This window comes from Podarcis vaucheri, assembly GCF_965113315.1.
Source record: "Podarcis vaucheri genome assembly, chromosome: Z".
Taxonomy (NCBI): Eukaryota; Metazoa; Chordata; class Lepidosauria; order Squamata; family Lacertidae; genus Podarcis; species Podarcis vaucheri.
In genome coordinates this window covers 9,132,472-9,157,600 of record NC_138758.1, presented here as the reverse complement: position 1 = coordinate 9,157,600, position 25,129 = coordinate 9,132,472, and the positions used below count along the sequence as shown (strand labels likewise).

General features: G+C 45.1%; 1 protein-coding gene and 1 long non-coding RNA gene across 14 annotated transcripts in view; one reads left to right on the top strand and one right to left on the bottom strand.

The window, feature by feature from the left end:
* LOC309523465 overlaps window positions 1-25,129 on the bottom strand; it is a 313,851-nt gene that overhangs the window by 121,981 nt on the left and 166,741 nt on the right. Inside the window, exons 1-2 of one of the 7 annotated variants that reach the window (XR_014215360.1) lie at window positions 16,662-16,766; window positions 9,002-9,076 (exon numbers count right to left, since the gene is read on the bottom strand). The exons of 1 other annotated variant lie outside the window; for it this stretch is intronic. This is a non-coding gene — a long non-coding RNA (uncharacterized lncRNA). Of the gene's footprint in view, window positions 1-8,867; window positions 9,080-11,095; window positions 11,225-16,629; window positions 16,767-25,129 lie in introns of those variants that run through there. 5 more of the 7 variants (XR_014215361.1, XR_014215362.1, XR_014215363.1 and 2 more) reach the window with 5 other exon arrangements.
* Window positions 11,268-23,869, top strand: LOC309523459 (protein EOLA1-like). Of its 7 annotated transcripts, none has more exons than XM_082207330.1 (3): window positions 11,268-11,394; window positions 17,714-17,997; window positions 22,941-23,869. In XM_082207330.1, the coding sequence occupies exons 2-3, from the start codon at window positions 17,745-17,747 to the stop codon at window positions 23,162-23,164; spliced, it is 477 nt and encodes a 158-aa protein (XP_082063456.1). In that variant the 5' UTR covers window positions 11,268-11,394; window positions 17,714-17,744; the 3' UTR covers window positions 23,165-23,869. The 7 variants fall into 7 exon arrangements, with proteins under 7 accessions (XP_082063456.1, XP_082063454.1, XP_082063457.1 ...); XM_082207328.1 differs by having other exon boundaries at window positions 11,300-11,394; window positions 17,629-17,997; XM_082207331.1 differs by lacking the exon at window positions 11,268-11,394 and adding an exon at window positions 11,528-11,699.

Genomic DNA, 25,129 nt, shown 5'->3' with positions numbered 1-25,129 from the left:
CAGACAGGGAAAGCTGTAAAGATCAGTACAGTGGTACCTCGGGTTAAGAACTTACCATAATTCATGCTGGACGTCCGTTCTTAACCTGAAACTGTTCTTAACCTCAAGCACCACTTTAGCTAATGGGGCCTCCCGCTGCTGCTGCACCGCCGCTGTGCGATTTCTGTTCTCATCCTGAAGCAAAGTTCTTAACCCAAGGTACTATTTCTGGGTTAGTAGAGTCTGTAACCTGAAGCGTCTGTAACCCAAGGTACCACTGTACTGCCAATGAGTCTCTGCCACCCCACCCCACGCTTTTTCTGCTGCTGCTGCTGCTCTGTTGTTTACACACACACATACAGACACACAAAACAACCATGTGTAATACTTAAAGCTATGTAGCAGGTAGCTGCTACATTTCTTTCAATTTTCTCCAGGAAATTGATACATATTTTGTCATAAGGACTAGGAGCAGAATGATTGCATTTATGCTTACTGCTTTCAAGAAGAGAAACTGCATTGCCACCCTCAACTAGGTTGAGATTTCTTAAAAACTATTGTTTCATAAGACGAGAAAGGTTGCCTGACAGTTCAAAGCAAGAGGAAAGGAAGTGATGAGAACATGTTTTTAATCACTTAGAAGCCTGAGATTCTGTTACGTGGGTTCTGGGGCCACCTAGGGGAATGCCAGGAAGGCATAAAACACTGTTTAATATGGTTGCATCAGCATTAACCAAGCATTCTCCTTCAAATCAATATCTGAAAAGGCGCAACATCCCCAATCCTTTTAAAGGTCATCTTTATTGATTTGGATTGTTAATTTATTAGGATTTTCAGACTACCCTGGCAAATTACCCAGAGAAGGTACAAAAATTATCTGAACAGACTACTCACAAGTTTTCTAGTGGAATGAATGGCCTGAAGAGAGCAACCATCTGGTGGGAATTTTTAGGGTCAAATGGGATATTTCACAACCTCAATCTCTAGGGACCATATGGGTGAAACTGTCTCATGTGCTCTTCCTACATCTTTGTCCCCACACTGACTTCGTATGAAACCTTATACCCAGGTAACTACATTTACTGACCCAGCTGTGCTTCCAAGACAAGCAGACAGGAGCTGCTCTAGAATAGCCAGTTCTGATATACAGTATACTTCTTTTGCCCATCGCTTCCACTTCAGTCAATGATGCCAAAGTTCTCTGGGTCCCTTGTCCAAGCTGTATATTTGAGCAGAATGTGTCCTTGTTCAGGATATTCCACAGTGCTGTTGTAGGTTTTGGGGGCAGGGACCCCCTAATCCCTAAAAATTAATAAATGGTATGATTTTGATTATTTGGGATATGAAGGGAGTACAAGCTGCTGAGGAATTCCTGGGCTAGCCTATGCAAAATGACTTGGCCAAGCTAGGGCAATGAAGAAACAATGCAGGGCTTCTGAGGGCCATTGGCTATGCAAAAGAACTGTCCTTCCCCTCACCTTGAGGTGTGAACAGACACTGGGGATTTCGAAGGTTGCCAGGGTAACTGGGCATGATGTCACAGGAAGAGTTTGGGGCCTTTGGCAGGAGGCTTAGACTAGATGAAAAAGGCCAGATTGATCTTGGCTGGCTGGCAGAAGGCAGAGTTGGAGAGATCCTTTGGGCTTGTGCTTCACTGCTGGATGTGTGGGGGAGCCCCACTTAAGCTGACCATGTTGTAAGATCTGTACTCCCTCTGTACTTACATCTATACTAAAGGTGTAAATATGTGTCAATTAAACCATATTTCTAAAAGTACGATGGTCTGTGCTGCGTCTTGATTCTCTCTGGAACACATACCCTGGAACCCCCTGGAATCTTGCCATAGTTTGGCAGAGATTGGGTGGGTGTGGTGTCTAACAGTTCTTTCCCAGGATTCTGTGCCGCTTCCAGCCTGCATGGCATGAGGGCTTTTCTTTGTTCGTTTGTTTGCTTCAAAGTCTGGTGGATGTTCTCTTCTGCATTATTTTCTTGCTGGTAGAGGTGAAATACCCCACTTGGAACTCTGAAATCATCATCTGATGCCCTTCTTTGTGTACCTCCTCCTTGAGAGGTCAAGAGGGTGGCAACATGAGCACAGGACTTTTCTGCATGTCTCCTATTTGTGGCAGTTTGAAAGCACGTCAAAGTGCAAGCAGATAAATAGGTACCGCTCCGGCGGGAAGGTAAATAGTGTTTCCGTGCGCTGCTCTGGTTCTCCAGAAGCGGCTTAGTCATGCTGGCCACATGACCCGGAAGCTGTACGCCGGCTCCCTCAGCCAATAAAGCGAGATGAGCGCCGCAACCCCAGAGTCAGCCATGACTGGACCTAACGGTCAGGGGTCCCTTTACCTTTACCCCAGGGATGCTCACTCAGCATCTTCATTATCCATCTTAAGGTGCCAGGCAAAAATGTTCCTCTGCAACTAGGCCTTTGGCTGATTAACATCCTGTATCCTTTTAAATGTTTTTGTAGGAGGGGGTTATTCTTAAATCCCATTCGTTACAGCTACAGTATCTCATCTTCACTCCTTGTTCTCCTCCAATAGTGCCAGCATTGCCAAACACAAAACCAGACCATTACTATTTCCATCCCTCCTTCAGTTCCTTCAGTCTCTCTCAGTATCTTATTTTACCATATTTTTCGCACCATTGGACGCACCGGACAATAGGACGCACTTTGTTTTAGAGGGGGGAGAACAAGGGGAAAAAAATCTCCCCCTCTCTGCCCAGCGCCCCTTCAGTGAAGCGGCAGGAGGCGCTGCACAGAGAGGGGGAGAACTTTCCCCTCTTGTTTTCCCACTCTAAAACAAGGTGTCGTTTAAGGTGCGTTCAGGCGGCTACCTTGGAAACCTGGAGAGCGAGAGGGGTCCGTGTGCACGGACCCCTCTCGCTCTATAGGCTTCAGGTTCCTTTCGACCTGCTCTTTGGGGCTGGCGGGGGGGAAGCCCACCACCAGCCCCAAAGAGCAGGTCAGGGAGCAGCGGAAAGGCGCAGCGGACAGGCTCCTGCCATAGCCACGCGTCACCTCTCCAGCCGGGAGAACGTGCGCGGGGCTAAAGAAGCACCTGCGACCCTCTCCTGGCTGGGGAGGTGACGCGCGGCTATAGAGGCTCCTGCCATAGCTGCGTGTCACCTCTCCAGCTGGGAGAGGGTTGCGGGAGGCTGCTTTAGCCCCGCGCGCGCTCTCCCGGCTGGGGAGGTGACGCGCAGCGATGGCAGGAGCCTCTATAGCAGCGCGTCACCTCCCCAGCCGGGAGAGGGTCGCGGGGCTACGGCGTCTTCGCTCCATAGGACGCACACACATTTCCCCTTCATTTTTGAAGGAGAAAAAGTGCGTCCTATAGAGCGAAAAATACGGTATTTATTAGATTTATATACCATATTTTTCGCTCTATAGGACGCACCCGACTTGCCGCTTCGCTGAAGGGGCGCTGTGCAGAGAGGGGGAGAAATTTTTTTTCTTGTTCTCCCCCTCTAAAACAAGGTGCATTCTGTACGTTCAAGGTGCGTTCACCTGAAGCCTCCAGAGCGCAGTGGGAGTTCCTTGGAAGTTCCTTGGGAGCCTGGAGAGCGAGAGGGGTCGCTGCGCACTGACCCCTCTCGCTCTCCAGGCTTCAGTGAAGGCAACCCAAAGCCTCAGGAGCATGGCGGGAGTTCCCGCTGAGCTCCGGAGGCTTCGGGTTCCTTTCGATCTGCTGTTTGGGGCTGGCGGGGGGGGGGAGCGCTGCTCAAAGACCGCCAGCCTCAAAGACCAGGTTGGGGAGCAGCGCAAAGGCTGTGTGCCGCCTTCCCACTGCTCCCTGAGCTTGTGGGGCTGGCAGTGGGGGGAAGCGCTGCTTTGCCCCACCGCCAGCCTCAAAGATCCCTGAAGCCTTCGGAGCGCAGCCCAAAGGAAAAATATGAAGAAGAAGAACAAGAGTTTGGATTTGATATCCCGCCTTTCACTCCCCTTCAGGAGTCTCAAAGCGGCTAACATTCTCCTTTCCCTTCCTCCCCCACAACAAACACTCTGTGAGGTGAGTGGGGCTAAGAGACTTCACAGAAGTGTGACTGGCCCAAGGTCACCCAGCAGCTGCAGGTGGAGGAGCGGAGACAAGAACCCGGTTTCCCAGATTACGTGACTACCGCTCTTAACCACTACACCACACTGGCTGAAGAACAGAGGTTTTGACAAATGGACTACCAAAAATGCGTGAGGCAAACGGTGGAAGTATTTTAAAAATATTTTAATTAAGATAGATAAGGATATGATGAAAATATGTAACTGGACATAAATATAGATTGGAAATGGCTGTGTATAGTGAATACTTATCTCATTCTCATTCTTGATCTTATTTCTTCCTTTTCTTTATCATATTCTTGTTCTTTTCTTTTATATTTTACCTTTCATTTCTTTTCTTTATTGTGAATATTGTTTTGTAGAGGTGCTACAATTTGTAGCACCCTTTACAAACTGCAATTCCCAGGATTCTTGGGGAGAAGTGTGCTTTTAATGCCTGTTTTTCCTGCAGCAGGCATGCTCAGCTACCCCTCTGGAAGCTCAATCCCACAGAAAGCTGTGACGGCCACCAACTTGGATGGTTTTATGCAGGAAAGGCTATCAATGGCCACTAGGAACGATGGCTACGCTCTACCTCCACAGTCAGTGGCAGTAACCCTTGTGAATAGTAGTTGCTGGAAGATGCAGGAAGGGAATACAGAATGCTCTTGTTTCCACAGGCCTCTGGTTGGCCACTGTGAGAACAGGATGCTGGACTAGACAGGCCAATGTGGCCTCATCCAGCAGGGACTTCTTATGTCCTTACGTGGTTCAAGGGTAGAGATTGTGAGAAGGCATCTTCCAAAGCAATCCCACCCTGCAAATAGCTTTGGAGCCTTCTTGCCTCTAGCCTAGCCCTCACCCCTTTTCCTGTTCCCCCTGGAGTCTTCTTTGGCTTGCCACGCCTGCGGGCTCTCTTCCGGCCAATGCTGCCAATGACAGATCTTAAAAACTTGGGGCCGGTGAGATTCGGCAATCGCAGCACCTTGCGCCTGCTGGACCTCCTGAGCGGAGCGGGTTGTGTCTTGCTCCTCGTGAAGTAGGGTGAAATGTGCGGAGTGTTGCAAGCCGGTGCAGAGGCAGAAGGTCTGGCCGAGATGGTGGAGCACGGCTTCTCTGTCAGGGGCTTCTTCCTAACCCAGTGGAACACCAGTATCATACGCCTCTTAGATGGGTTGGACATGCTGAAGAAGGTGCTGGAGGCCCAAAGTCCAGGGTGACTTCAAAGCGGAGGACGCAGCAGTCATTTCCCTATCAATGATGCCAAATCCAAGCAAATGTTAGCTCCAGTCCTGTTAAATCGATCCAGCAATTATGAACGTTAAAGAAGGGATTAATTCCTCAGGCAGTATGAAAAGACTTTCTGTGGCTTTTTAATAGATGGGAGCCCCCAACTACTGCCACTGTTGACAGCCTGTTGCCCCTTCACTCTGCTTGAACGGGTTATGTCACAATGGTTCCTTCATCAGGTGTTTGTGAGCATGAAAATGCTGTTGGGAGTTTCAGCCATGAAGGCTCAGGCATAACATACTGTTTGAAAGTCTGAACATTTCCTCTTTTTTATTTAACAAAATTTATATACCATTTTTATAATTTATATACAAATTGTTAGGAGAGTAAGTTAAAAATATACTGTAGTTTATTCACTTATAGGCTAGTTTCCATACTTTATTCCTTCTTATACTTCTATCCCACCTTTCCTCCACAGAGCATACACACTTCAGCCTCCACCTTCTCCATTTTATCCTGACAGCAGTATTGTGAGCTAGGGCCATAGCTCAGTGGTAGAACAACTGCTTAGCATGCAGAAGGCATCAGGTTCAGTCCCCAGCATCTCCTGGTGGGACTGGGAGCGCTCCCTCTGCGCTTCGGAGGCTTCGCGTTGCTATCGCTGAAGCCAAGGAGCCTGCATTTGCTCCACAGGACGCACACACATTTCCCCTTAATGTTGGAGGGGGGAAAGTGCATCTTATAGAGCGAAAAATACGGTACTACCCTTCATCACAAGATCTCAAGGCGCTTCACAAGATAAAAATATAAAGTAAAAGCACAAATAAATAGTTAAAACAAAAACAACACAATAATGACACACGCACTGCAAAAACATTTAAAAGGCTGTAGAATGTTAATCAGCCAATGCCAGGTTGAAGAGGCACCTCAAGATATATAATGAAGACGCCAGACAAATCTCCCTTACACTAGAATGAAACAGATTAAAAAACCTCAAAGCTATCCAAATTCAAAGCTCATGTTCTTGGATTATGGACTCTAGAATATTCTTTAAGGACTTCCTGACTTTCCACAGAGGACTGAAGGGCAATGAATAGGCAGGTTTAGTCCTAACAACTAGGGAAACAGACCTGCAAGTATTCAGTGTATTCAGAAGCCAACATGAACTGCCTGTAGTTTTTTCAGCATGCACTGAGGTGAAATTTGTAGCATTAATCTCTGGCTATCTCTGGACTGTTATCCTCCCTAATTATCCATTGCCTTTGTGCAGCTAGTTTCCAGTTAGAAATGAAACATTTTCTCTTCATCAACTACAAATTCTAGAGTCTGAATCAGAATATGTTGATTCAAGACACTGAGGGATAGCATGAGTCTCTTAATCTCAGGATAGTGGGTTCAAGCCTCACATTGGAGAAAAGATTCCTGCATTGCAGGGGTGTTGGACTAGATGACTCTCATGGTTACTTCCAACTCTACAGTTCTATGATTCCATGAAGTATTGAAGCCAACGGTGGGGAACATCAAATTGCAATGGGCTTCACTGGAAAAAAGAAAGGTACAATTTACAGGGAGCATGGAAATACTAACTCTCAGTTAGTACCCTTGCCTTGCAAGGGTAAAATAATTTAAAATGCAGAATGAACATTCCATTCACAGCAGGTATCTTAAAGTCTTTTTTTTTTAAAGCAGTAATGAGAAGACATGATCAGTACTTTTGAGGTCACCATCTCTGACTGTGGATACAGAGGACTTAATCTTTATCCTACCATATCTTAAAAAAATATTTTCAGCTAGCAGCTACAGAGGACATTCTCAGTTGCTTCTGGAAGAGGACATAATAATGAGTAGAGGAAGGAGAACTCATGGTAATGAGTTCTTCTTCTTGCGCAGATTACCTCAGCATGAAGCCAAGGATAAAAGAAAAAGTGGTGCCGAAGGCTACAGTTATTTCTCAATCAGCGAATTTGCAAAATCTGATGACTTTCCCGCATCTTATTTCTCAATCAGCAAATGTGCAGAATCTGATTACTTTCCCGCATCTTTCCAAAAGCCGAAGGACAATTATGAATATCTGAGGTATATATCTTTAAAAGCAGCCTGCAGTGTTACCCCAAAGAAGCCCTTTCTTTCAGCAGTTTGAACCCCAGTGCTACAAATGGGCATCATGGTACCCTCCATATGTTGTGGCTCAGGTTTATGAGAATTGTCGTCCACAGCACCTGAAGGGCACCACTTTGCCTACCTCTGTTGTCCTGTACTGTTGAAATAAAAAAAAATCCAAATTAATTTAATTTTTAAAAGACAAATAGCTTTTCCTGCTCTCACCTGAATTCCCCGCTGCATCTCTAATAGTGTGAGCCAGGGCTTTTGCCAACTTAGGCAAGGCAAGAGAGACAGAATTCTTCTTTCCTTTAGTTAAATTAAATACTACTGGCTTCAAAGAAACCTTTGGAAGATGTGAACACACAAAAAAGTCTGTCACTCGTTCACTCCATTTCCCTTTACCTAATACAGCTGTTTTACCCAGGAACTTTTACTGAGACACAACATTCCTAACCGCATCCCTAATCTTAAAACTCTCTGCCTTATACTACTGATGAACAATCTCAAAATTACACTATGAATTAAGGTTATAAATAAGCAGTAATTGTTAAAGGATTATTTTGTTGCCTTCTGTAAATGAAAATGCATTTTCCAGCTTCAGACACAACAACATACCAAGACTACTTATAAAATCAGACTTATGCAATAGTATAGTTCTGAATAACTTGACGGTTTTGACTTTTGATATCTTGGCGTATCTTCCTGGATATTTAATCAGGAAAAAATCAAGTACTGAGTAGATTCAACAAAAACATATCTTCCATTCCTGCATTGCAGGGGGTTAGACTAGATGACCTTTGGGTTCCTTCCAATTCTACAATTCTATGGTTCTATGATTCTAATCATATCAGAGTTGAGACTTGATAAATATTAAATAGGCATTGTCATAGCAAATTATGTAAGCAAAAACTCAATTTCTTCCTTTTTAACACATCATATGTAGATAGAATCAGGTAACATTTAAGATACGCAGATACTGACTAAATCTATGTACATTCAAGTCCACAAAATAAACAGATAGTTTCTGTAACTACTAGAACTTCATATTGGCTTGTCTTACATGGCTACAGTGGTGCCTCGCAAGACGAAAAGAATTCGTTCCGCGAGTCTTTTCATCTTGCAATGTTTTTCGTCTTGCGAAGCATGGTCCGTTGCAACTGAGCCTCTTCAAGCGGCTTTTAAAAAAAGCGCAAGACGTTTTTGTCTTGCGAAGCAAGCCTATAGGGAAATTCGTCTAGCGAAGCAACGCAAAAACGAAAAACCCTTTCATCTAGCGAGTTTTTCGACTTGCAAGGCATTCGTCTTGCGGGGCACCTCTGTATTGTAAAGATTGCTGTGGACCCTGAAGAAGAACAGATTTAACATTTAAGCCCTGGCATAATGCAGAGGGTCTTACTTTCAATCAGGGCTGGCAAGGTGAGGCAACTGCCTCAGGCGGCAGGATCCACAGGAGCCTTTAATGAATGTACTGCCCACTGCTGCTGCCATGGTGGCAGCAACAGCTGTTTCACGCTCCTTGGAGGCTGGATATGGTCTCCCATGCCACATCTACAGTGGTCTCTTGGTGACTAGGAGGCACTGCTGGTCTCCTCCACCCTTGCCCCCAATGTGGATCTTGGTTCCCCCCTTGCCCCCAATGTAGATCTTCACTTACCCCTTCTTGCCTGGCAGCAGGAAGACGCATTTTGTGGTTTCCCTCAGGTGACAAAATCTCTTGGGCCACTCCTGCTTTGGACACATGGTACACAACAGTTTGGTCAATTGCAATAACAAAAGAATTAAATAATCAAATGCAAGTTACTCAGCTCACTTTTCCTTTTACAGTATGGTTACCAGATTTTTTCAATGAATCCAGGGACACATTTTTATTTTATATTTTTAAGCTGAGTAGCAACAGGGAGTCAGTAGTGGGGATAGTGAGGCAAAAGACCCTGGGCTCAAGCACACATGCATATTGTATAAAGGTGCAAAGCCCTTCTATCGCACCCTATGAAACATAAATGCAGTTTTTAAAAAACTGGGCAACATTGCGCTGCCCGCCCGTGACTCCCGAGCCTCCCCTGATCTCCTGCCCCCTTCCTCCTCTGACTGATTAGGGGAGGCTCAGGAGTCATGGGTGGGCGGCTGTTGCCCAGTTTTTTTAAAAAAAACTCTGCACATTTATGTTTCACAGGGTGCAAAAAAGGGCTTTGCTCCTTGCCTGGCAGAGAAACCATGCGCCTTGCACCCCTCCTGGGCAACACCCGCCCGCCCGTGACTCCCAAGCCTCCCCCGATGTGTCAAAACAAAGGGGGAAGGGGGCAGGAGATCTGTACCGCCAGACGTCCCTGGTTCCCCTTCGGCAGTGGCAGAGGCAGCAAGCAGCTCCCAAAGCCAGCCAGAGCCAACTGCGCTACCAGGCTGGCTCTGGCTGCTGAGGCTGCCACTGCTACGTTTCCTGGGGACAGATTTGCAAATCTGGGGACATTCCAGGGATGGAATTTGTCCGGGTACAGATTTGCAAATCCGGGGACTGTCCCTGGGAACCGGGAACATCTGGTAACCCTATTTTACAGCACTTGGTAACCGTTTCTAGACTAGGTGAAAACAGAAGACCACAAAAGATCACCACCACACTCTCATTTAAGCTTGTAGAATGGTTTCTTGAATTAAGCCAATACAGACATATGGAACATTCATAACTTTTATTCTTGTAGCATGTTGTGTCGACTAATATGTTGTAATGTTCTTTGTTGGTTGTATAATTCTGTTGACCTAAAAATGAATAAAAACATGTATATAAAAAAATGAAAGTCCTGGCTGGATCAGGCCCTTGGCCCACCTAGTCCAGCATTCAGTTCACAGTGGCTGCCAAGGTGCCTATGGGAAACCCACAAGCAGAACCTGAATGCAATAGTCAGCACTTTTCCTGCTTGTGATTACTAGCCATTGGTATTCAGAGGCAGATTGTCTCCATCAGTGGAGGCAGCCATTGTGGCTAGCAGCCTTATCCTCCATGAATTTTTCTAATCCCCTTGTCAAATCCATCACTACATCTTGTGGCAATGAATTTCAAAGTTGAATTTCAATGTTTGTGGAATGTACTTTGCTTTGTCTCCCCTAACTCTTATCTGTCTATCTGATTACTAGAAATATGTATCTGCAAACACACACATATGATTACCACGTTCACCCTTGGCCAAACCTCCATATTTCTCATGCTGGTTGGGTGTTGCCATTTAACACTCTTACACAGCTCCTCAGCTTATCCAAGTGAAGGGTTGTTACTCCATCCTGGCCATCAAATGATCAGTCTGATGATCATGGACTTACATTGGGGTGCTGGGTTTGGTAGAGAGGTTTAAATCTGCCCAACCTGGTGCAATATAGTTGCCACCAAGATCTGTGGGGTCTTATCTTGCGGGGTGCAGAAAAAAAATCATGGGAGTGCTGCATCAGACCTGTGCCAGGGGTTATTCATGCCTACATTATATAAATATTAATAATAATAATAAATAACGTTATCACTAATCGTTATAAGAGAGAACTCTACAACTAGGTCACATTTCAGCAACTTGCACTATGTCTAGATCAGATATATAACAGTGAAATAAATCCATACACTGTTTAAAATCCGTATCCCTCTGGAAGGGGGTTGCCATGCTGTGAATGCACGACCTGATTCTGTCGCGGGGCTACGGCCGTCTGCAAAGGATAACTACACGGCAGGGAATGAAGACGACAAAATCTCTCAACCTGGCCTACCTCGCAGGGCAGTTGTGAGGACAGACGAAGAGGGGGGGTACGCCTTAGCACGCCGCCATGGCCGATTAAAGCGAAGCTGCTAAATAAAACTCTTCCCTGCATGCAGGCGCTGCTCGCCATTTCCTCTGAGGCGAAGCGGCAGGGGAAAGAGGACCCCCCCCCCCCGCTTCCGGCGCCATGATTTCCATCTCATGAGGAGACTTTCCCGTGTAGGAAAGAAGGGAAGAGAGCATCGTATGAATAAACTGCGCTCTTCGCAGCCTGGGGAACGGCGGAGCCCAGCATTGCCGCGGCGGGAGGTGAGGGCGGTGCGCGGAAAGCAGGATAGGGGGCGGCAGAGAGGCCGCGGCTTCGGCCGGCCTCCAACCTTGGCGGGGGGGGGGGCGCGTGAAGGGACAGGAATAGACGCCATCATTGAGGACGGGGGTGGGGAGAAGTTCAGCGCCCGTGGTCGGAAGAGGGCGGGAGAGAGGCCTGGGCGCTGTCGGGCGAGCTGTCTCGCGGAACTCCCCGCCTCAGGATTTCTTCCCGATTCGGAGGGGTGGGGGTAGCCAGTGAGCGCACCGGGGGCAAGAAGTACATCAGCAATCAGTGCATCTGCTAGGTAAGCAAGAAGCTAGACTCCCTCGGGAAGTTTCAAAGCAGAGATTGGGTGGCCCTCTGCTGCGATTCCTGCATTGCAGGGGGTTGGGCTAGATCAGGGGCGTAGCGACGGGGGTGCGGCCGCAGCAGGTGCCAGGCTGAAGGGGGGGTGACATTTGGCGCGCCCCCCCCACCGCCCACGACCCCCAAACCCAGAGAGTGGCAAAGCGCCCTCGGCTCGCTGTAGGCTTGGGGGGGGGGCGCCGAATGTCACTCTCCTTCAGCCTAAAAAGGGGGATCCACATTCGGCCCATAGCTGTCAACTTTCCCCTTTTCTCGCGAGGAATCCTGTTCGGAATAAGGGTATTTCCCTTTAAAAAAGGGAAAGCTTGACAGCTATGATTTGCCCCGCTCCCGCCCGCGACTCCCCATGGGGCAAGTGAGATAGTCTTGACCAGCCACAGGATCGGCTGGGAGAGGAGTGTACCAACGTCCGGAAATGGGTGGGGAGGCCAAAGCCAAAAACGAGGAACTGGAGCAAAGGCTAGTCGGAAAGCTTCCAGGGGCGAATAAGCTCAATAGTTGCTGGGGAAAGAGCGGGCACCCCCCGCACCACGACCTACTAATGGTACGGTCTGAAGGGATTGAGTCCCGCGCATGCGGGAGAGCAGAAACACGGATATAAGAAAAGTGAAGAGTCAACCCTAGGAGCTTCACTTCTCTTGCGCTGTGTTCGCGGCTGCTCTTTCCTCTCCTCAGCCTTCGCACTAGAGAGGGTTGGAGGAGGCAGGCTGCAAGCTTATGCACACTTCCCCGCGAGTAAACCCGGTCGAAGTTTGTTGGATTTACTTGCTGAGTAAACATTGCTTGGGGCTGCGCTGATAATAGTCCCCAATTTAAAAGGAAGAGCCAGGAGAACTTAATGCACCTTTACCAAGTGCATACAGTAATGACAACAACCACACAAAAAACCAGGTGGAGTTGGAGGTACCCCTGCCTGTACGTGCTTCTCCTAAATTTTGTATTGTGCTGCTGCTGTCAAAAGTACAAGCGGCCATCCCTTTAGTAAACCTACTTTTGGCTAGTGCCTTGTGATGGCTTTGTGGTACCAGATCTTATAACATTTCTTTCAAAAAAGAGAAACAGCACCCCAGTGTCCCGCTTCAACCAACCAACCAAAAGTAAATATTCCTGCAGAAAGATGCATAAAAAGCAAACCATAGCTGTGTCTGTAGGAAGAATATTCCAAGCTCCACAGTTGGGTAATAACCTTTATTAGGGTCAACTTCAGAAGCCACAAAAAGGGGGCAAGCTTTAGAATTTCCCAGATAATTTATGGAGAACTTGAAAGCACAGCCCGTTTCTATGACACTCCCCCCCCCTTATTTTTTTAAAAAATGGTCTTTAAATGGCTTGCAACTTCCTAGCCGAAACAGGGTTTTAGGTCTGACAGGAGCTGAGCTGGGGAGGGGGCAAAAGGAAAAGTTTTGTGGGAGTTGAAACAGCGATCGGAGGAGTTGATGCACATGCAGAGGAGGAAATACACAGGGAGAAAGAAATGGCAGGGCAGAGAAAGCTGAAAACAAAGGAAAAAATTGCAAATGGAAAGCAATGAGGAGTCATGGCCAGGGAGGAAGTGACAGCAGGTCATGAGCTTAAAATACTTTTATTTAATAAAAAGGAGTGTTCAGGATGCTACTGGTGTTCTCTGGACAGCTATTTTGGGGTGGAGGACAAAGTCCATCGGGGGCACCTGCTTCCTCCCCCCCCCCTCCACCAATGCTCTGCTTGTGGGCTCCCCAGAGGTGAGAAAACAGGATACTGGCCTCTTGCTGGGACGCCTCAGATGAGAGAGGGAAGGGGAAGAGGAATTAGAAGTCAGGCTAGGACCTGGGAGAACCAGGGTTCGAATCCCCACTCAGCCATCAAGCTGCCTGGATGACCTTGGACCTGTCTCTCAGTCAGCCTTGCAAGGTTGTTGTTGTGAGTGGATGGGGAGAACCATACAGGTCACTGTGACCTTGCAGGAGGTGGCGTATAAATGTAAATAGTAAAAAAATAAAATAAAGGGCCATCCCTCTTTGCGTGATTTCCCTCTCCCTCTGCCCAATTTCATCTCGGACTCATGAAAATATTGCAAGCAAGAGTGCTCCTGAGCACATGCAGACAGCACTTTTTCTTCAGTAACTACAGCCAGTCCTGGCACATCAAGATTCAGGGAAGAGGGTTAGGGTTAACCCCTAGGTGAGGAGGCCAGGCAAATCGGAAGTCGCTTGAAGGCACCCACAATACGTTTCTTTCGGAAACCTGAGCACCAAGTTTACCCCATCTCCATTTCTATTTATTATTATTATTATTATTATTATTATTATTATTATTAATTTGTTAACTACCCTTCACTCTAAGGCTCTGGGCTGGGTTGCAGCCATTTAAAATACAGTGTTAAAAGCAATTTTTAAATTACAATCACTAAAAATACAGTGGTGCCCCGCAAGACGAATGCCTCGCAAGACGAAAAACTCGCTAGACGAAAGGGTTTTCCATTTTTGCGTTGCTTCGCTAGATGAATTTCCCTATGGGCTTGCTTCGCAAGACGAAAACGTCTTGTGCTTTTTTTTAAAAGCCGCTTGAAGAGGCGCAGTTGCGACGGACCGTGCTTCGCAAGACGAAAAACATCGCAAGACGAAAAGACTCGCGGAACGAATTCTTTTCGTCTTGGGAGGCACCACTGTGAAAAGAAACAGTAGCATCTTATAAAAAATACCATTGCTGGGCTTTATTGGAAAAGGTTCTGTTTTGCAGGCGTTAAAATAGTTAGGTGTAGAATGTGATTCTATGCATGATTATTTCAGAAGCTAGACCCCATATTAGTACTAATGTCTTATTAAAACACCTGAAGCTGCTAAAAGAATGAAGAATCCAGGACCACTTTAACAAATTCCTTTAGGGGTCCCACATGGCACCACCATAAATGCTAAGTCATCTTTCTGATGCTAAACTAAAACTTGATGGATTATGGTTAGCTTGATAATGGCCTATTTGATGAAATATTCTGCAGGGAGGGGGTTCAGATGGGCCTGTTTATGGATTATTGAAATGGTGTTACTGAAATTTATTGTTACAGTTTTGTGCTACACATTTGTGCCTTAACTTTTTAATAAGTTGTTTAGAGATTTCTTGCAGTAAGTGACTAATAAGTCATATAGGTAGCAATACTAATATTCAAAATGTTTTAAACATTGGAGTAAAATGACTATGGGATGTATAAAATATAGGCTGAGATTATTATGCAATTATTCAACAGAATTTGCATGCCAATTAATTGTAAATAAAATCTCTTAAGTGGATGAGTTTAAAGTATGCAACAAAAACACAGTGATCATTCACAACAAAAGTAATTAGTGATAACATAATCAGCCTTAATTTGCTATGTTAATTAATATATGTAGTTAGATAGAGAACCACTACATTTATAGCTATAGCTATAGACATGATCTTCTTTTTTAACAATATTTTTATTCATTTTCAAGTTGCACATCACACATAAAACATAACAAACAACACATTAACTACATTGCTTAAAATATCAAATCAGATTCTTACAGTTCACGCTAAAAAAACTTCCCACATATTACCATGAGATATCTGGGGGTTAAAAACACGGTCTTCTCAGTTAAGGTTGGGGGGGGGCTGTTGCCATTGGACAACAGCCCCCCGCCCTTGCCCCTGTGGCTTTTTGGAAATCAGGGACCTCCAGCAGCCTAGGCGCTACATAGGGAGCTCGCTTTCCCCTCTGGAACCAGCCCGACCACCCAGCCCAGACAGGCGGGGAAAGCACTGGATGCGCCCAGACATTGCTGGCAAGACGCAAAGGTCCTTTGGAGACTGGGCCAGCTCCACTGGGTGAGGGTGACAAAAAAAAATTCTGCACTGGGTACCACCTGACCTTGCTACACCTCTGGGCTAGATGACCCATCGGGACCCCTTTCAACTCCGTGATTCCATAATTCATTAACTGCTTCCTGCACTGCAGGGGGTTGGGCTAGATGACCCTTGGGAACCCCACTCCCTCCCTTCCCTCTACGGCGACTCCCTCCCTCCCAGCCCTGCACATGGCTGCAAGGAAAAGCCATGGGTTAGCCAGGTGAGGTTTAGTCCCTTTCTGTAACTGGCAACTCACACTCTGGTGTTAAAAGGTGGAGGAGGTGTGGAGGGTGGAGAAGGCAAGGGCAGCATGGGCTTAAGAGGAGGCTTCACTCAGAGAGAGAAAAAGGAAAGATCCTGCTGCATGCCACGGGAACTGCTCCCTAGGAAGCATCCTCTCTTAAACCTCCTCCTTGTGGGGATTAGTTTTAGTTCCCAAATTTCATAGTAGTAGCCCTGGGCTGCTTGGCCTTTTGATTAGTTCTGTTTTTCCTCTTGTAGAAACTACGCAAGACCCCTCCTTTAAAAGTTTACATCAACTTCCCAAGTGTCAAAAAAATGTAATTTATGTATGCCATTACGGCAGCCTGTGTTTTGTTAGCCCCAAAATGGAAAACGAGCGAGGTCCCAACTAAAGGAAGAGTGGCATCTTAAGTTGACGGAATATGCACAACTCACAGATTTAACATATAGAATAAAAGAACAAGAAGAACATACCTTTAGAGAAGATTAGAAAACGTTTATTGAATATATATGGAGGGGGGAATTGTGTACACTTGAAAACGTTAGCAGCATTAAGATAAATTCCGCGGTGTGAATAAGTTTTGAATAATGGAATACTGAATGGTTTAGCTTTTGTAAAAATAAAAAAGCAGGGATTTATGATATGCAAAATGAGCCATGGAAAGAGAAGAAGGGAAGGTATTTTAAGGATGTTTAAAGCAGTATTCTAAATTGTAAAAGAAGAATACACACACACACACACACACACAAAGTTTAAAACAACACCTGACTTTTACTTAGCGTACTTGCAGCTGCAAATTAAATAGGTGATGCATACGGTGGATGTTTCTTGAATTGCTAACACGGTCTTTCCATAGCTGTCAACCTTCCCTTTTTTTGCGGGAAATTCCCTTATTCCAGCGCCGCTTCCCGCTGCTGTCCCGGATTGTTAGATATCCCATAGACTGTCCCCAGGACAGGTGAGGCTGCTGATCCCTTATTTTCGAGGCTGCTGATCTAATATTTTCAAATCTGAAAGTTGACAACTATGTCTTTCGTAGATTAAAGTGTCACAGACTAACCGACTCTGAGGCGGCACAACAGAACATAACCTGCTGCTCTAACTGCTAAGATGTAACTGCCATAACGGCTCCAACTGCCGCAGGGTGTATGACACACAGGGTTCTGCAGCACTTGCGATTAAACCTTTACACATGCATTTTGGACGCCAGCCTCCTGCCCCTCGCACTTCTGTGCACATGGGACTAAAATGGTCAGCAAAGGGTCTGCTTCGCAAGCCAAGGTGGGCTGGAATGACAGCTATTTGAAATACTGTGCTGTGTAAAATAAAAAGAAGGAGATTCATGTGGTAGTTGAGGATCTCTGTGGCGTCGCTTAGGGCAGACCATTTTAGCGGGCGAGACATAGCTTTAGCAAATGTCCTCAGTGAGAAGAGGTCTTGAAAACATGTTTTTGGGAGTGAGGAGTCCAAATGTGCCGCTATTTTTGTGATTTAGACAGCATTTCACTTGGTAAACCTACAGTGGAGGAAGAAGCCCATAAACTGCTTTCAGAAACCGAATAATTTCAATTTCACCTTCTGAAAAGTCAGGTAGTGCTTAATAATAATTATATTACTACATAATATAACTGCAACTATTTAGCAATCATTTTTAATGTTTTCTAAAAAATTTTACACACATTTTACTTACAAAACTAAATTCTATTAATTCAACTGAAATATCTTTTTAATTCCCAAGTCATGTTGCAGCTTTTAAGCACCCCTCATTTTTGGAGTTTGGCAGGCAGATTCATTCAATCCCTGAACACTTGCCGAGAGAGAATATGTGTTCCTCATTCTGGTTTTAAATTGTTTGTTTGGAAATAAAGGTGATGCAAGAAAGGACTGAACTAAAGAAGAATGAAGTTTCCCTGCCTTTCCTTCCGGCAACCATATGCTGGGTTGGTTTTAAACGAAGTAAAAACAATAGAGACCCGTTGGCGACCATTGCTGGCCCAGTACGAGTCCTGTACCATTGCTGTCCACATTGCTTTTAAAGACTGGGACGGCAAAGCCTGGAAAGACATCCTCACAAACAGGCTTGGGATGACAGTGACTCAAATTGAAGAGCTATTGGATGCAGGTGAAAGGTTTGGAAGAGGTGTTGTGGCAGGTAAGTGACAGTGACTCAACTTTTATATTTCCAGTAGATATGAAATGCTGACTTTGTAGAGTACAGTCATACCTTGGGTTGAATACGCTTCGAGTTGAGCGCGTTCGAGTTGCACTCCGCGGCAACCTGGAAGTAATGGAGCGTGTTACTTCCGGGTTTCGCCGCTTGCGCATGCGCAGACGCTCAAAATGACGTCATGTGCAGAAGCAGTGAAAGGCGACGCATGCGTGCGCAGATGTGCTTCTAGATACAAATGGGGCTCCGGAACGGACCTTGTTCGTATCTAGAAGTACCACTGTATTATTATATTATTATTATTATTATTATACTTCTGCCCACCCCAGTCTAAAGAATCTGCCCATATTCTATCATGAGGATGGTGGAAGTACATCTGGGAAAGTATATCTTGCACAGAAGAAGGGGAAGGGCAGAGAAACTGGAAGAAGGTTCATCAAATGGTGGGGTGTTACTGCAGGACCTTTTAAGGCTATGACCATAAAGTAGGAAGCAAATGAGCTAAGACAGCCTAGTCCCCTAGTAAATATTCAGATCACCTCCCTGAATGTTCAACTTCCATTAAAAAAAGAGAACAGTTAACCGTTGAGCCCTTTATCTGATGAAGATTCAAGGGAAAGCATGCAATCTGTATTTTAGCCAGTTGCACATTGAGAATTTAAAGTAATACACTTAAGTTCCGTATTTTATGTTCTGTGTTTTATAAGAAACTTAAAGAAGGCCTTTTGTCTTACCTAGCAAGGCTCATTTACCCTGCTGTCACAGTGGCTAACCAGACTGAGAATCCACACTAGTGCAATAACATTGCCATGTTTGTGATCTTTGTAATCCTCTCTTGAGGTTTCCCAAGCTGGCAACTAGTGCTACATCTTGCCGTAGCAAATTTCATCGTTTAAGCATGTGCTGCATGAAGATGCACTTCCTTTTTGCCTGTCCTAAATCTCCCCAAATTTAGCTTTATTGGTGTCATTAGGAAACTTGGCCATTCTGTTGTTGTTGTTGTTGTTGTTGTTGTTTAGTCGTTTAGTCGTGTCCGACTCTTCGTGACTCCATGGACCAGAGCACGCCAGGCACTTCTGTCTTCCACTGCCTCCCGCAGTTTGGTCAGACTCATGTTTGTAGCTTCAAAGACACTATCCAACCATCTCATCCTCTGTCGTCCCCTTCTCCTTGTGCCCTCCATCTTTCCCAACATCAGGTCTTTTCCAAGGAGTCTTCTCTTCTCATGAGGTGGCCAAAGTATTGGAGCCTCAGCTTCACGATCTGTCCTTCCAGTGAGCACTCAGGGCTGATTTCCTTAAGAATGGATCGGTTTGTTCTTCTTGCAGTCCATGGGACTCTCAAGAGTCTCCTCCAGCACCATAATTCAAAAGCATCAATTCTTCAGCGATCAGCCTTCTTTATGGTCCAGCTCTCACTTCCATACATCACTACTGGGAAAACCATAGCTTTTACTATATGGACCTTTGTTGGCAAGGTGATGTCTCTACTTTTTATGATGCTGTCTAGGTTTGTCATTGCTTTCCTCCCAAGAAGCAGGCGTCTCTTAATTTTGTGGCTGCTGTCACCATCTGCAGTGATCATGGAGCCCAAGAAAGTAAAATCTCTCACTGCCTCCATTTCTTCTCCTTCTATTTGCCAGGAGGTGATGGGACCAGTGGCCATGATCTTCGTTTTTTTGATGTTGAGCTTCAGACCATATTTTGCGCTCTCCTCTTTCACCCTCAATAAAAGGTTCTTTAATTCCTCCTCACTTTCTGCCATCAAGGTTGTGTCATCTGCATATCTGAGGTTGTTGATATTTCTTCCAGCAATCTTAATTGCTGGCTAGGGATTCATCCAGCCCAGCCTTTCGCATGATGAATTCTGCATATAAGTTAAATAAGCAGGGAGACAATATACAGCCTTGCCGTACTCCTTTCCCAATTTTGAACCAATCAGTTGTTCCATATCCAGTTCTAACTGTAGCTTCTTGTCCCACATAGAGATTTCTCAGGAGACAGATGAGGTGATCAGGCACTCCCATTTCTTTAAGAACTTGCCATAGTTTGCTGTGGTCGACACAGTCAAAGGCTTTTGCATAGTCAATGAAGCAGAAGTAGATGTCTTTCTGGAACTCTCTAGCTTTCTCCATAATGCAGCACATGTTTGCAATTTGGTCTCTGGTTCCTCTGCCCCTTCGAAATCCAGCTTGCACTTCTGGGAGTTCTCGGTCCACATACTGCTTGAGCCTTCCTTGTAGAATTTTAAGCATAACCTTGCTAGCGTGTGAAATGAGTTCAATTGTGTGGTAGTTGGAGCATTCTTTAGCACTGCCCTTCTTTGGGATTGGGATGTAGACTGATCTTCTCCAATCCTCTGGCCACTGCTGAGTTTTCCAAACTTGCTGGCATATTGAGTGTAGCACCTTAACAGCATCATCTTTAAAAATTTTAAATAGTTCAGCTGGAATAGCATCACTTCCACTGGCCTTGTTATTTGCAGTGCTTTCTAAGGCCCATTTGACTTCACTCTCCAGGATGTCTGGCTCAAGGTCAGCAATATGCATGTGCAAGACATCCATATCTTTCTGGTATAATTCCTCTGTGTATTTTTGCCACCTCTTCTTGATGTCTTCTGCTTCTGTTAGGTCCTTACCACTTTTGTCCTTTATTATGGTAATCTTTGAACGACATGTTCCTTTCATATCTCCAATTTTCTTGAACAGATCTCTGGTTCTTCCCATTCTGTTGTTTTCTCTCCTTGCTATTTTTTGGAAATCTGCATTCAATTTCCTGTATCTTTCTCTATCTCCCTCACATTTTGCTTGCCTTCTCTCCCCCGCTATTTGTAAGGCCTCATTGGACAGCCACTTTGCTTTCTTGCATTTCCTTTTCATTGGGATGGTTTTTGTTGCTGCCTCCTGTATAATGTTGCGAGCCTCCATCCATAGTTCAGGCACTCTGTTCAGCAAATCTAAATCCTTAAACCTGTTTCTCACTTCCACTGTGTATTCATAAGGGATTTGATTTAGATTGTATCTTACCGGCCCAGTGGTTTTTCCTACTTTCTTCAGTTTAAGCTTGAATTTTGCTATAAGAAGCTGATGATCTGAGCCACAGTCAGCTCCAGGTCTTGTTTTTGCTGACTGTATTGAGCTTCTCCATCTTTGGCTGCAGAGAATATAATCAATCTGATTCCAATGCTGCCCATCTGGTGATGTCCACGTGTAGACTCGTCTCTTGTGTTGTTGGAAAAGCGTGTTTGTGATGACCAGCTTGTTCTCTTGACAGAACTCTATTAGCCTTTGCCCTGCTTCATTTTGCTCTCCAAGGCCAAACTTGCCAGTTGTTCCTTTTATCTCTAGATTCCCTACTTTAGCATTCCAATCCCCTATAATGAGAAGAACATCCTTCTTTGGTGTCACTTCTATAAGGTCTTGTAAGTCTTCATAGAATTGGTCAATTTCAGTTTCTTCTGCACCAGTAGTTGGTGCATAAACTTGGATTACTGTGATGTTAAAAGGTCTGGCTTGGATTCGTATCGAGATCATTCTATCATTTTTGAGATTGCATCACAGTACTGCTTTCGCCACTCTTTTGTTGACTATGAAGGCCACTCCATTTCTTTTGCGGGTTTCTTGCCCACAGTAGTAGATATGATGGTCATCCGAACTGAATTCATCCATTCCCGTCCATTTTAGTTCACTGATGCCCAGGATGTCAATATTTATTCTTGCCATTTCATTTTTGACCACATCCAACTTACCCAGGTTCATGGTTCTTACATTCCAGGTTCCTATGCAATATTTTTCTTTACAGCATTGGACTTTCCTTTCGCTTCCAGGCATATCTGCAACTGAGCGTCCTTTCGGCTTTGGCCCAGCCACTTCATCAGCTCTGGATCTACTTGTACTTGTCCTCCGCTCTTCCCCAGTAGCATGTTGGACGCCTTCCGACCTGAGGGGCTCATCTTCCAGTGTCATAACTTTTATATGCCTGTTGTCTTTGTCCATGGAGTTTTCTTGGCAGGGATACTGGAGTGGCTTGCTGGTTCCTCCTCCAGGTGGATCACGTTTGGTCAAAACTCTCCACTATGACCTGTTCATCTTGGGTGCCCTGCTCGGCATGGTTCATAGCTTCTCTGAGTTCTTCAAGCCCCTTCGCCACAGCAAGGCAGTGATCCACGAAGGGGGGCCATTCTGTTGCTTACATCTAACTCCTGATCATTTATGAACAAGTTTTAAAAGGCACTGGTCCCATAGCACGCTGCCTCCCTCTATTGTGAGGACTACCTGTTTATTCCTTCTACTCTGTGCTTCCTGTTCTTTAACTACCAGTAGTTACTGATCCACCATAGGACCCACTCCTTTATCCCATGACTGCTAAGCTTACTACAAAGGCTCTGGCTGGAAGCACCATTTGTAGCAGGGTACAAAGAGGAGCAATGGTTTCTATACTCCTCTCATACAGACTAGTAAATAGGTTAAAGAGGGGAAAGGAAGCACTGGGGGAATGTCACAAAGCAAGGGAAAATGCGTGAGAGAGCTGGAACTATACCACAAATACCAATTCCCCCATCTGTTAGCCTATTGGGTATCTACTTATTGTGAGAGCAAGCAACTTTTCCAGCTGTAGGGTTCCATTTATGGAGTTTGTTCCTTGCGAAGGCTCATGTGATATCCACACTGTTATCGTTTAGATTCCAGGAGAGGTCTGCCCACCCAGATCTTTTTAATCTCTTTTATCTCCTGACTTTTTAAAGTTTGATGCTGTCATTAAGCATTGTATTCTTCTTTGTCTTATTACTGTATTTTATTACATTCTGTAAACTGCCCCAAATGCTTCAAACTGAAGGGCAGGATAAAGTCCTGCAAATAAAAATAAATAGGCCAGTAATTTCATTTTTTTAGGAAGAAAATTATAGCAATATTTGTGTTTTAAATACAGGACTAATTGACATTGGGGAGACATCACAGTGCCCAGAACTCTTGCCTCCTGAAGACATTTTGGTACTAGAAAATAAAGCCATCCTCTCAGGCCTGGAGCAGAAATACCTGACAGTTATTTCAAACCCCAGATGGTTGTTGGAACCTATTCCTACACGAGGACGCAAAGATGTCTGGCAGGTGGACATCCCAGAGGAACTGATTCCTTCTTTGGACTACTCCTGAAGATTTATTTCTTTATGGTCCCTTAACTCTACATTTTCCAAGCTACTTAAATGGAATAATTTTCTTCTACTGACCTTAATGTAGACCACTATTATAAAGTGAGCAAGTGCCTTATACCTTGGTGTTATCACTCTTGCAAATGGAGAACATTAATGGAATAGTTGGGGTCACCAGTAAAAGTATGCTTTGTTGAAGCTTCTTAGATGTGGATTATTGTGAATTATCCATCTTAGGTCCAAGCTATCTGAAAGACCATATCCGCTCACACAAACCTGCCCAGATGTTGAGATCTTCATGGGAGGCCTTTCTCTTTGTTCTGCCACCTTCACAGGCATGCACAGGAGGGGATGTGGCGGAGGGCCTTCTTGGTGGCTGCTCCCAGACTTTGGAACTCCCTTCCTAGAGAAGCTAGACTGGCTCCCTCCTTGTTGTCCTTCTGCCAACAGATGAAAGACGTTTTTGTTCCAACAGGCTTTGAAACTGACTGCTTTTAATGAAAGGGCTGGTGCCATGCCGTTTTTCTGTAATTATTGGCATGTTTCAAACAGGTCTTAAATACGTATGTAGTTTTAATTCTATCATTGTTTAATTGTAGTTTAATAATTGATTTTCCTATTTTAGTGGTTCTTGTTTTTATCTGTAAACCACCTTAAGTTCCATCGGGGGGGGGGGGAGAGAAGTATAAATAAATATTAATCATTATCATTTACATGCACATTATGGAATATTAAACATTTTTCATAATTAAGTAAAATAAACAGATCATCAGTTAATCCCACTCCCTCCCCCAGAGCTTTCACTCTTAATTCCTCTGCTCCTAATGCGTCTGTGGTCTCATCACAAATGGCTAATCCATGCCCTCCACTCCTTTTTAGTAAACTCATTTAAATGCTCCATTCAGAGTCTTCCTCACTACTTTGCAACTGCCCTTTCAGCTTCCTATGCCCCTTGTGCTATTTGTGGATGTAATGCCATACACAGTACTCTGCTTCTATAGAAATGAATCCTGTTACAGTGGTACCTTGGGTTACATACACTTCAGGTTACAGACACTGCTAACCCAGAAATAGTACCTCAGGTTAAGAACTTTGCTTCAGGATGAGAACAGAAATCGCACAGCTGCGCAGCGGCAGCTGGAGGCCCCATTAGCTAAAGTGGTGCTTCAGGTTAAGAACAGTTTCAGGTTGGTGGCCACTAGGGGCACATCGGAAGATGGCTGACAATAACATCTCTCCGACCCACACAAGGTAATTAAGAGGCTTTGATGGGAGTAAACAGCCTCCCCCCCCCCAAGGGTGTGGGGGGGACTGCCCTTGCCTGCTGTGCCCTATACCACCCCCGAATTTGTGGGGGTGGGGGCACTAGGCAGAAAGCCCTTGTGTGGATCTCAGCACTCCTAGACGCTGTCTCTGATTCGCGCCTCTAGCTGCAGCAACTTCAAAAGAAACAATTAGGAGGAAGCTAATGCACATATTTCAAGGAAGAAGGGGGAGTAAAGACTGCTAACTGAAGAGATCTATGATAAACAAGATGGGTCGGAGGAACAAGAATAAATAATGAGAAGACACACTAAGGCTCGGTATGTTCGGCAACGGGACTGGATGGGGGAGGGCGAAAAACTTTCCTTCCTTTTCTCTATGTGATTAACCAAGAATCCCCCCCCCCACAAGTCACAAGTCAGAAATGCCGTTTAAATTACTTAACTGTGGATTTAAGATTGTGTGGAGATAATTTTCTAACCAAAGCATGTTTCAAGAAGATCGTGGAAAGCATAAGAGCTTTGGAATGACGCAGCAAAAAATATCGTCGCCATCTTGGCAAGTTCCGTCGAAAGATTTATGTCTGGGAGGAGGAAAGATCTGTTTTCATATTGTGGGTGAGCCTCCCCAGAGGGACTAAAGTGCGACAGACTTGCGAGATTAATGATGGAAAGAGTGCTGTTATTTATGAAAGTGATAATATATG

Coding starts and splice junctions, on each gene's coding strand:
- LOC309523459 (XM_082207330.1), top strand. CDS start 17,745: ATGAAGTTTCCCTGCCTTTCCTTCCGGCAACCATATGCTGGGTTGGTT. Junction 17,998..22,940: donor TGGAAGAGGTGTTGTGGCAG/GTAAGTGACAGT, acceptor TTTTAAATACAG/GACTAATTGACATTGGGGAG.